At 42.5% G+C, this 12,099-nt stretch overlaps 1 protein-coding gene across 5 annotated transcripts in view; it reads right to left on the bottom strand.

Moving 5' to 3' along the window:
* Nucleotides 1–1,242: 1,242 nt before the first annotated feature.
* The window catches only part of IL1R1 (interleukin 1 receptor type 1), an 86,955-nt gene continuing 76,098 nt past the window's right edge, over nt 1,243–12,099 (bottom strand). For all 5 annotated transcript variants that reach the window (XM_040223812.1, XM_040223814.1, XM_040223813.1 and 2 more), the window contains 4 exons: nt 10,978–11,129; nt 5,399–5,542; nt 4,145–4,312; nt 1,243–3,389 (listed from right to left, as the gene is read on the bottom strand). In XM_040223812.1, the coding sequence (XP_040079746.1) occupies nt 2,971–3,389; nt 4,145–4,312; nt 5,399–5,542; nt 10,978–11,129 (883 nt within the window). In that variant the 3' untranslated portion in view covers nt 1,243–2,970. The remainder of the gene's footprint in view (nt 3,390–4,144; nt 4,313–5,398; nt 5,543–10,977; nt 11,130–12,099) is intronic.

Raw genomic sequence — 12,099 nt, 5'->3', positions numbered from 1 at the left:
GACACAGGCATTGGCCCTGAGCAACTCAGAAACCCCTGGGGTGGGGGGTGGGCCAGGCTTTGGTCTCCAGACGTCTCGGCTCCGCCTGACTGCTCTCTACTCTCTCATTCCTTTCACGTTGCTCACCAATTGTATGCTTTATCCACTCTATTTGCAGATTTCACTATGACTGGAGAAACCAAGTTTATTCACAGAGTTACTAGAGACAACGCTACCATTCCCCGAGGACAGGCCATCTGCTTGACTCTGTGGACTTTAAGGTGACCCGCCACCTCTGCCCTTTTCCTCGGGTGCTCACAGCACCATCTGCTTGTTACCAGCTACAGGGTAAGAGGAAAGATGCACTGGCCCAGCTGTGAAAGGCGCCCCAATCCTTAGAGTTTGCGAACGTTAGAGCTCGCACTGGGATATGAAACCTGTTGATTTTGTTAGGCTCCTGGGTCAAAGGAGAAAAATAAATAAAAACTTTTTGTGAGATGTAAGTCTAAGAGGAATGGATAAAAAAAAAATATGGTACATATATACAATGGAATAGTACTCAGCCTTTAAAAAGAATGAAATAATGTCATTTGTAGTAACATGGATGCACCTAGAGATTCATACCATATGAAGTCAGGCAGAGAAAGAAAAATATGTTATGACATAGCTTATATGTGGAACCTAAAAAGAAATGATACAAATGAACTTAATTACAGAACAGAACAGAAACAGACTTACAGAACAAACTTATGGTGCAGGAAGTTAAGGAGTTTGGGATGGACAGGTACACACTTCTATATTTAAAATTGATAACCAACAAGGACCTACTGTATAGCACAGGGGACTCTGCTCAATGTCATATCAGCCTGGAGGGGAGGGGAGTTTGGGGGAAAATGGATCCATGTGTATGTACGGCCGAGTCCCTTTACTGTCCACCTAAAACTATCAAAACATTGTTAATTGGTTATACTCCAATATAGTTTTTTGTAAAAAGCAAAAAAAAAAAAGATGTAAAAGTCTATACAAATGTTGCCCCTATGAATTTTGGACTGGTAATACGTTAATAAGACTCATATTTAATCTATTTTAGGAGCAAGCAAACAGACGGAATACAGCTGAGGCTACAAAGGGGAGTCAGCCCTCAGGTAATGACCTCTGACCTCTCCAGAAAGAAGGTGTCCTCACTCTCCACCTGACCTGGGAGCACACAGGTAAACTTAGGAGAGAGCTGGCAAAGAAACAGACTTGAAGGAGAACAATCAATACCGGGTTTTGACAATTTTATTGGAAAATAAGTACAGTCCATTGATCAATGATACGCGCTGTACATGAATCTGGTGTCTTTCTATATAAAAATATTTGGTATCTGCTGCAGAATTATACAAACAAGGATTTTTTTAAAATCAGTAACCAGTACAAATATAATTTATCAAAAAACTCATTAAAAAATGGCTCAATACCCTCTTTTACTGCAAATAGAGGCAGAAGGGGGAAAATAAAAATTCTGCTAAGCCAGTTTTAACAACTGGAAATGGAATACTTCACTATACTTGCAAACTTTTCTTAAACACTCACACTGACCAAGAAGAAAAATTCCCATCAGATCATGCAGTAAAATCTAATTAATGGGAAAGGCCTGAAAGGAAAAGGTTAAAGGGAAACCAGAGGTTTTCAAAAAATAAGATAACCCGTGGACATTTTTAAACAGTAAAGCACTACACCAGTCTATGTTATGTGTGCAAATTTCTTCTGAAGGCACTACCAGCAAAGAGACACCCCTGCCTTTTCTGCAGAGAACAGGGCTTGGAGCTGGAGAGAGAAGCAAGTTCCTGCAGAGAGAGCCTAAGTACAATCAGATTGAAAGAAACAGAACAAGTGCCTGAGGGCAGTTTCTTGGGGAAAGGGACTTGGAGTAAATTTTGAGTTTTAGTAAAATTTGGGTCAGCTAGAGAAAATGTGAAGAGGATTTCTGGTCAGAGGAGACGGGAAGGAGAGGCAGAGGTGGAGGGAGGCTGGGGACAGGTGTGAAGGTGAACTATCTGGGCGTGCGCAGAGCAGGACTAAGAGGTGTCTGGCTGCGTAGGGCGGTGGGGAGATGCTCGTGGGCGGAAGTGGGCTTTCGCTCCTGACCCAGGAGGAGCCCACGGAGGCGGTCTAGTAAGGGCATTTTAAGATCCGAGCATCATAGAAAGATGTTTCATCTGTAGGCCGTGTGTGTGACAGAGTGAGAGAGGAGGTGACTTTGGAAGTGGACCTTCCAGAGAAGTAACGAGTCCAGGAATAGGCAGAAGAATAAGGTGGAACCAAGTGGTCACTGCAGGGGGAAGGCAGTAAGAGGTGGGTCCATTCTCTGCTATTCTCTCGAAATTCTCTCTCTCCTGCAGAAAGCTAAGGTTATTTCAAACCCTTAAGAGTCGGGGGAATTCCTTTGCTCAGTTGAAATGACAGTTTTAAAGGTTCCATGAAATGAAATTCCATCTTTGGAAAGTGACTGCCAGCTGTCTGTCGAGAGGTGTGGGAAATGCAAGGCAGATGGAGAGTTCTCCAAGAATGCTTCTACGTCGTCTGGGAAGTACAGGTCTCAGTCTGCCTGTAGCAATGCCCAGGAGAACCACTCGAGGGCCTGCTGTCCCCAGACTGGGCCACAGCCCTGCCCTCAGACCCTGGGAGACTTCCTAAATCTGTCTATAGATGGTGAATATTACCTGCATGTTCATTGCTCTGGTTTGCTGCCCAGCGCCTTTTCTCAGCAGTTCAAACATTCAGACAGGGCATCCAGAGCCTTGTTCAAGGACTTCCCAAGCCCTCTGCCTGGAGTTGCCCTGGCCACCGAGCAGCTGTCGCCATATCCTGCTCCCTTAATCTGGTCCCAGGTGACCTCGGGGATAAGGGACTAAACAGGTATGTAGGATGCCTGTGCAAGTCAGTGAGGCCCAGCCTGCAGTGCCCGAAGACAGGAGTCACCAAGGAACTCTTGGCCAAGCTTCTCCACTACCCGAGAGGCACGTGGACCTCCATGGGTCGTTTCTCCTTAGAGTCCAGCAGAGTGGCCGGGGACAGCAGCTGGTGCTTGGATAAACGCCGCTGCCGCTGGACTGGCATGTGGTACCTGACCTTCTTCCAGAATCTCGAGTTCATAGACTGCGACCCCTCTCGAAAGTCCCCTGACCAGCGTATGACCCCCTGCTTCTGCTTAATGAATTTAATGGATTCTGGCATTTTCTCATAGTCTGGAATCTCCTCCAGCTCCAGCAGGACGACTTTAATTCCTTCCTGAATGAGAGCATTGTACATGGCCACCTGCTCTTCAGATGAATTGCCCGGCCAGCTGAATCCTGACGTTTCCGGGACCAAAATGATAATCAGTCTCCTGCTTTTCTTTACATTTTCATTAACAACCTCAACAATGCCTGAAAAACAGGAGACGCAGCACAGTAAGTACACTTTCAACCTAGAATCCTTCCCTCCAGAACCACGGCCCCTCAAGTTTCTTCCCACCCCATCACCTATGTCTCCCAATACTCTTTCTTCTTGCCTTAAAATTGAAGGCGTTTCTCATTTTACAGAAGAGCTCAAACACTGACCCACAAAAGGTGAGTATTTCATGTCGGAGTAGGAGTACTTTTAAGAATAAATTTTATAAACTTTCTTGCTAAACCACTGGATCTACATCACTCCTATTTTACCATCAGTTGTAAAGTAACTACTAGATCTAACTAGTTAAGTTCTGCAAAATGAAATAAAATTTAGTTAACTGTTGCCCCAGTAGAGTATAAGAAAAGTAAACACTTTGCATCTGGTATGAAAACCATCATGTGCCACCATGCTGTTCTTGTTTGGCCTCTCGGTCGTGTCTGACTCTTTTTGACCCTTTGGACTGAAGCCCACCAGGCTCCTCTGTCCATGGGATTCCCCAGGTAAGAATACTAGAAAGGGTTGCCATTCTCTCCTCCAGGGGATCTTCCTGACCCAGGGATTGAACTCGCATCTCCTGCACTGGCAGGCAGATTCTTTACCGCTGAGCCACCAGGGAAGTCCCACGTAAGAGGCTCTTCAAGTTGTCAAGTATGTACACCCAGGCTGCAGTCTTCCAGAGATAGGAAAACCCAACTTTAGTAATTCAATTAGTTATACAAGATGTTACTTCTTTCCACTGCATACATACTTTCCCCAACGTAGTCATCTCGGCCACAGATGAACAACTTATAGCCACACTGTTTTTCCAAGACCTCAGGCATGACTTTAAACACAAAAATATCTGAGTTACAGGTGGACCCTTCCCCAGGGGTCTTTGGACATAGTATGTATGCATCGTATGTCTTTCCATCTGAAACTAAAAGAGAAAATGCAATAGCTTTAGAACCAAAAGAAAAAATGAGATTTGGTAAGGTCAATATCACAATCATGCATTTCATAGTGAATTACTAATTTTGTGTACAGTGGTACGCAGCAACAATACCAAAAAGTATAATGTCTTTTTGAAGTGTTCATCTCTGACAAGTTTCTTTTTATTGTGTTTTACTGCAAAGTTCTTATATTATTCAAAGGTCCCCATAAGGAAAGATTCTTCACCTGCCTAGTATGAAACTCTCTCCATTTCCTTGTTCTCATCTTACTCAAATGTCTCAGTCCTGAATTCTTTTTTTTTTTTTAATATTTATTTATTTGACTGTGCCAGGTCTTAGTCACAGCATGTAGGATCTAGTTTCCTGACCAGGGATTGAACCCAGGCCCCTCTGCATTGGCAGCTCTGAGTCTTAGCCACGGGACCACCAGGGAAGTCCCTCAGGCCTGAATTCTATCCACTCTTCCTTTTATGTATTAGTGTTGTTGTTTAGGCACTAAGTTGTGTCTGACTCTTTTCATGACCCCATGGACTGTAGCGCACCAGACTCCCTTGTCTGTGGGATTCTCGAGGCAAGAACACAGGAGTGGGTTGCCGTTTTCTTCTCCAGGGGATCTTCCCAACCCAGGTATCGAACCCGTTTCTCCTGCATTGGCAGGCAGATTCTATACCACTCAGCCACCAGGGAAGCCCATATATTAGTGGAGTAGTAGTTTTTTCCTGAGGTTTAAACAAAATAGAAAATGCTTCCCTGGTGCATGAAAACTGAGTCATTTCTTTCATTTTATGGCAGATAATGGGGTGATCTCTGTGCTACCTACCCAGAACAAGTCTTCAACTGTGGCTTCTGAATAACTGGATTTATAAGCAGATGCTCTAAACGCCAGGCTATCCCACCATTATGAACACCAATAGAAAATATTAATACTGTTCAGTCTATTCAGTTATGAAACTATAATTATGTATAATTACATTATTTTGTATGGACCACATTTCATTTTAAAATTTGAATTAAAACCCTCTTAACTACCCCCACTTTCTCAGGAAAATACTACATAGAGTACAAAATCGTACCTTTCTTCGGGAGGAAATCATAGAAGGAATCTCTGTACCAAAGCACAATGTCAACCTTGAAGACTTTGTAGATGCAAACAGAGCATGTAATTACCAATGTTAACATGACGAATATACCAACTGTGGGCTTCTGGAAATCAGGGACTATAGCAGGGAAGAGGGAAGAGCACATTAGAACCCAAAGGACTTAAAAACTGAGCACAGCAAACTAAACATTACCATCCCAGAGAAACCATATTTGGGATCGGCCTGTAAGTCCAAATTCCAGACAGTATTAACTCATTCATTACTGTATCTTAATGGATTATTGTTGTTTTATTTAGTTACTAAGTCATGACTGACTCCTTTGCGACCCCATGGACTATAGCCTGCTAGGCTCCACTGTCCATGGGATTTCCCAGGTAAAAATACTGGAGTGGGTTACCATTTCCTTCTCCAGGGGATCTTCCCAACCCAGGGATCGAATCTGCACCTATTGCATTTACAGGCAGATTCTTTACCACTGAACCACCAGGGAAGCCCCTATTAAAGGATACTAATCTACAAAGGCATTGAAGATGGATACTGTATAAAACTAAGGTGCACTGCATTTAATTTCCACTTACGTAGTATGCAATAACATGGAAAAAACACCAAAGGCCATAAGATAGAGCGCTCCATAGGAATATGAGTAAAGTCAAAGTCACTCAGACACGTACAAACGTTCTACAAAAGTAGGAGAGTCGGGTGGAAAAAGTGGTAGACTAGAGGAAAGGAAAGAAGAGTTTAGGACTGCCAGACAGTGTTCCACACTCCACATTCTCCCAGCTCCACAGGCTAGTTATTCAGTTGATGACCGCAGAGGAGTCTGGTGGAGAGGCAAAGGGGAGGAGGACGGAGAAAGACATCAGGGGCCAAGGAGACAACCAGGAAAGACAGTCTAAAAGCTTGGTTATTTTGTTTTTCCAATTTAGGTCACTGACTCACCTGCAGTTAAACTGGGTATGAAGTGGAAATCAAGGTAGACTAACGTCCGATTGGCCTAATTGATAGTTCACATTTATACTCAATTATTGCAGCTTTTTAAAATAATTATTTATTTATTGGGCTGTGTTGGGTCTTGGGTGCAGCACACAGGCTCTCTAGTTGCAGTGCTTGGGGTTGGTTGCTCCACAGCATGTGCGATCTTGGTTCCCCAACCATGATCAAACCCGTGTCCCCTGCATTGCAAGGCAGATTCTTAACCACTGGACCACCAGGGAAGTCCCCAGCTGTAGCTTTGTGCAAGATCATCTTATCTGATGGGTAAATCTTCCAGACTGTTTTTATTCAAGACCACCTTAACTATTCTGGGCCCTTGACATTTCCAATATGACTTTCCAATATGACTTAAACACACCCACAACAACATGCCCATACAAACACACACCCACACCTGCACAAATACTGCTGAGATTTTGACTGGAACTGCTTTCAATGTACAGATTAATTTGAGGGGAACTAGAAGGCAATGGCACCTCACTCCAGTACTCTTGCCTGAAAAATCCCATGGACAGAGGAGCCTGGTGGGCTGCAGTCCATGGGGTCACTAAGAGTCAGACATGACTGAGCGAATTCACTTTCACTTTTCACTTTCATGCATTGGAGAAGGAAGTGGCAACCCACTCCAGTGTTCTTGCCTGGAGAATCCCAGGGACAGCAGAGCCTGGTGGGCTGCCATCTACGGGGTCGCACAGAGTCGAACGCGACTGAAGCGACTTAGCAGCAGCAGCAGCAGCAGAGTATTTATAATACTGAGTCTTTCAATCTATGATTATTTATCCCTCTATCTATTAGGTCTTTATCTCAGTAATTATTTTTAGTTTGTATCAGATTTTGAACAATTGTTGCTGCATTTATTCCTAAGTATTTGATAGTTTTGATGCTATTATAAATGCTATTTTTTTAAACTTAAGTTCTATTTCTTCATTGTTGCTATTTAAAGATTACATAGAAATACTATATATACACATATATAGCAACCCACTCCAGTATTCTTGCCTGGAGAATTCCAGGGGTAGTAGAGGAGCCTGGCTGGCTGCAGTCCACGGGGTCACAAAGAGTCAGACATGACTGAGTGACTAACTTTCACTAGTGATATTTCTAAATTCGTTTACTAAGCCTAATAGTTTGTCCATAGGTTCTTTTCATTTTTTTTCCATGTATACATTCATAAATATTTTAATGCAACTATAAATTATCTTAAAATGTTTCACACACTTTAAAATGTTTATTTATTGAAGTATACTTTATTTATCATGTTGTTTCAGGCATACAGCAAAGCAATTAAGTTTTATATATGTGTGTGTGTGTGTGTGTATACACTTTTCCTGGCTTCCCTGGCGGCTCAGAGGTAAAGAATTTGCCCGCCACTGTAGGGGACACAGGTTTGATCCCTGAGTTTGGAAGACCCCACAGCCAGAGGACCCTGGCTGGCTACAGTCCATGAGATCACAAAAGATCTGGACACGATTTAGAAACTAAACAACATATACACTTTTTTCCAGATTTTCTTTCCCTTATAGGTTATTACAAAATACTGAGTACATAGTATTTGCTATATACAGTAGGTTCTTGTTGGTTATCTATTTTATATATATTAGTGTGTACATGTTAATCTCAACCTCCTAATTTATCCCTCTCCCTCCCTCTCCTTTGGTAGGGCTTCCCTTATAGTTCAGCTGTTAAAGAATCTGCCTGCAATGTGGGAGACCTGGGTTTGATCCCTAGGTTGGGAAGATCCCCTGGAGAAGAGATCCCCTGGAGAAGGGAATGGCTACCCATTCCAGTATTCTGGCCTGGAGAATTCCACGGAATGTACAGTCCATGGGGTCGTAAAGAGCTGGACACGACTGAGGGACTTTCACTTTCATTCTGACCAGAGGGAAGTGATAGTTTACTGTAGTTCTGATCTGCATTTCTCTATTAATTATTGATGTTGAACATTTTTCCATATGCCTGTTGGCCATCTATTTTCTTCTTTGAAAAAAATGTCTATTTAGGTCTTCTGCCCATTTTTTGACTGGGTTTTTGTTGTTATTGAGTTGTATAACTGGAGATTAATCCCTTTCCAGTCACATTGTTTACAAATATTTTCTCTAATTCTATAAGTTGTCTTTTCATTTTGTTTATAGTTTCATTTGTTGTACAAAAGCTTTTAAGTTTAATTAGGTCCCATTTGGCTTTGTTTTTATTTACTTTATCTAGAAAATGGATCAGAAATAATATTGCTGTGGTGGTGGAAATAATAGTTCTCAGTCATGTCCGACTCCTGTGACCCCATGGACTGTATGTACTCTGCCAAGCTCCTTCTATCCATGGGATTCTCCAGGCAAGAATACTGCAGTGGGTTGCCATTTCAGTCTCCAGGGGCTCTTCCCCACCCAGAGATCAAATTCACTTCTCCTGCACTGCAGGCATATTCTTTACTACTGAGCCACCAAGGAAGTCCAATATTGCCGTGATGTATGTCAAAGAGTGTTCTGCTTGTTTTCCTGCAGGAGGGCAAGACATAGCTCCACCCACCAGGAGGCCTGAACAAGCCTCTAAACCAGCCTCACCCACCAGAGGGCAGACACAAGAAAACTGTCATCTCACAGCCTGTGGAACTGAGTACGCAAAAGGTCAAAACCTACCCTGGGACCATGGCCCCTGGCCCTTGGGTGATGAGAGGGAGGTGTACTGATGGGACAATAGAATGTTCCCTATAGAAGCCACTTCTCCAAGGTCAAGAAACATAACTAACCTTCCATATACACAAAAATTCAAATAGAAATCTACGCAAAATGAGACGGCAAAGGAATACATTCCGGACAAAGGAGCAAGATAAAACCCTTCACCTAGAAAAACAACTAACTGAAGTGGACATAGGCAGTCTACCCAAGAAAGAGTTCAGTATACTGATAGTAAAGATCATAAAGTTCTACTCAGGAAAAGGGTGGATGTACAGAGTGAGAAGTTACAAGAAATTTTAACAACCCAACAGAGCAGAAGGATACCATAACTGCAATGAAAAATATACTAGAAGGAGTCAATGGTAGAATAAATGAGACAGAAAAATGAATCCATGAGCTGGAACACAAATACTGTCAATATTGTGTTTGATTATACAATGTATGAAAACCAGTAACTTCTGACATCCTCTCTGGAAAGTAGATATTTCGGCTTCCCCTGTGCATCCATCATGGAATTGTTTACCTAAAAATATATTCATTAGGCACCTAGGATGATCAAGATGCAGGTCAAGAAGCAACAGTTAGAACTGGACATGGAACAACAGACTGGTTCCAAATCAGGAAAGGAGTACATCAAGGCTGTATATTGTCACCCTGCTTATTTAACTTATATGCAGAGTACATCATAAGAAACGCTGGGCTGGATGAATCACAAGCTGGAATCAAGATTGCTGGGAGAAATATCAATAACCTCAGATATGCAGATGATACCACCCTTATGGCAGAAAGTGAAGAACTAAAGAGCCACTTGATGAAAGTGAAAGAGGAGAGTGAAAAGGTTGGCTTAAAACTCAACATTCAGAAAATTAAGATCATGGCATCCCTCCCATTACTTCCTGGCAAATAGATGGGGAAAAAATGGAAACAGTGAGAGACTTTATTTTGGGGGGCTCCAAAATCACTGCAGATGGTGACTGGAGCCATCAAATTAAAATACACTCACTGGAAGGAAAGTTATGACCAACCTAGACAGCAAATTAAAACACAGAAACATTTCTTTGCCAACAAAGGTCCATCTAGTCAAACCTATGGTTTTTCCAGTAGTCATGTATGGATGTGAGAGTTGGACCATAAAGAAAGCTGAGCACCAAAGAATTGATGCTTTTGAACTGTGGTGTTGGAGAAGACTCTTGAGAGTCCCTTGGACTACAAGGAGATCCAACCAATCCATCCTAAAGGAAATAAGTCCTGAACACTCATTGGAAGGACTGATGCTAAAGCTGAAACTAATACTTTGGCCACCTGATATGAACAACTGACTCATTGGAAAAGACCTTGATGCTGGGAAAGATTGAATGCAGGAGGAGAAGGGGACAACAGAAGATGAGATGGTTGGACAGCATCACCGACTCTATGGACATGAGTTTGAGTAAGCTTCAGGAGTTGGTGATGGACAGGGAAGCCTGGCGTGCTGCAGTCCATGGTGTCGCAAAGAGTCGGACACGACTGAGCGACTGAACTGAACTGATGATCAGACTTAAGTTGCTAACTAGCTCTGGAAATAGAATGATTTGCAATTGTCTGCATTATCATAGAACTTACAATCATGTAAAGAAAGCTAAGTAAGATAGATATGGAAATACATAGCTGAGGCCCTAACACCTTATCTTTTGGGGCAGAGAGATGCATTAAGAGAAGGAAAGTAGGACAAAAAAAACTTCACGGAAGATACAGTTCACCTGAGAAGTAAAGTGAATGGAAGTCCCCTGGTTAAAAGGAATCTAAGAGCATTGTGGGCAGAGGAAACGGCATGGCAAACCTCAAGGTCATGGTATCTTACCATGGGAAAACAAAACTACATTTCAAATAAACGACTCTCTTGTTTACCTGGATGTATCAGTTGTATATATGCTGTGCTTATTCCTTCTGTATTCTTGGCTAAACAGGTAAATGGATGCAGGAAAAATTTACTTTCCACTGCCGAAATATTAAGCCGTGCGAGGACTGTACTCCTTCTTCTGTTTAAAGGATTCTCCACTCTGTTCAAAAGAGTAAGTAAAATTGTATAGATGGCATCAATTATAGAAACAATACATTTACCTGGTTTGTCTCTTTGTTGCATAAACTGCAGCAATAAGAATCACCAGCCTAAAGCACAGGTGTAAGAATAAGGCTGTAGGCAGCACACTGATCTGATATTTGATAGCTCTGGGACCACTTACTAGCAGAGAGAAATCAAATCGAAATGACCAGCTTCCAAAAAGAAAAATGGGGATACAGGCATTCTGGGCTCCATGGGACACAGGGAATATATGAAATAAGAGTAGATCGAGACAGGTGGGCAAGGTTCCCAGGTGATGCTAAAGGTTGGGAGTTTCTCCCTGGAGAAGTGACAGGAAGCCATCAGAGACTTGAGCAGGGGTGTACTTTAATTCTTGGTTACATTTCATGAGTCTTCTCTAAACTACTTTAAAAATGAAATGACATGAAGTGAAATTCAGGACGACTGCATCATTGGAATATTGCAATTTTTAACTGAATTTATGGGAAAGCCTTCCAAGTGGTCTGGAATTGGTACCATAATAACATGTAGTTCACCTGTATTGTACAAGATCTTATGAATCCTACTTAGCTTAGCAAAACTCAAGGATCAATCAAAGACCCACTTGGAGAAGGAAATGGCAAACCACTCCAGTATTCTTGCCTGGAAAATCCCATGAACAGAGGAGTCTGGTGCGGTACAGTCCACAGGGTCACAGCAACTAAGCACAATGACCACTCATCCTTGGTACTAACCCTTGCTTTGTTATTTAGCCACTCAGTCATGTCCAACTCTTTACAATCCCCATGGGATTTCCCCGGCAAGAATGCTGGAGTGAGTTGCTACTTCCTCCTCCGGGGAATCTTCTCAACCCAAGGATTGAGCCTGCATCTTCTGCATTGTAGGTGATTCTTTATAAGTGAACCACCAGAGAAGCCAAGCCTTGCTACCCTTGGAATTTAATGCCA

The sequence above is a fragment of the Oryx dammah genome, unplaced genomic scaffold, assembly GCF_014754425.2.
Source record: "Oryx dammah isolate SB20612 unplaced genomic scaffold, SCBI_Odam_1.1 HiC_scaffold_25, whole genome shotgun sequence".
In the NCBI taxonomy this organism is placed as follows: Eukaryota; Metazoa; Chordata; class Mammalia; order Artiodactyla; family Bovidae; genus Oryx; species Oryx dammah.
The sequence above is the reverse complement of the archived record's forward strand: the minus strand, read 5'-3'. Positions and strand labels throughout refer to the sequence as shown.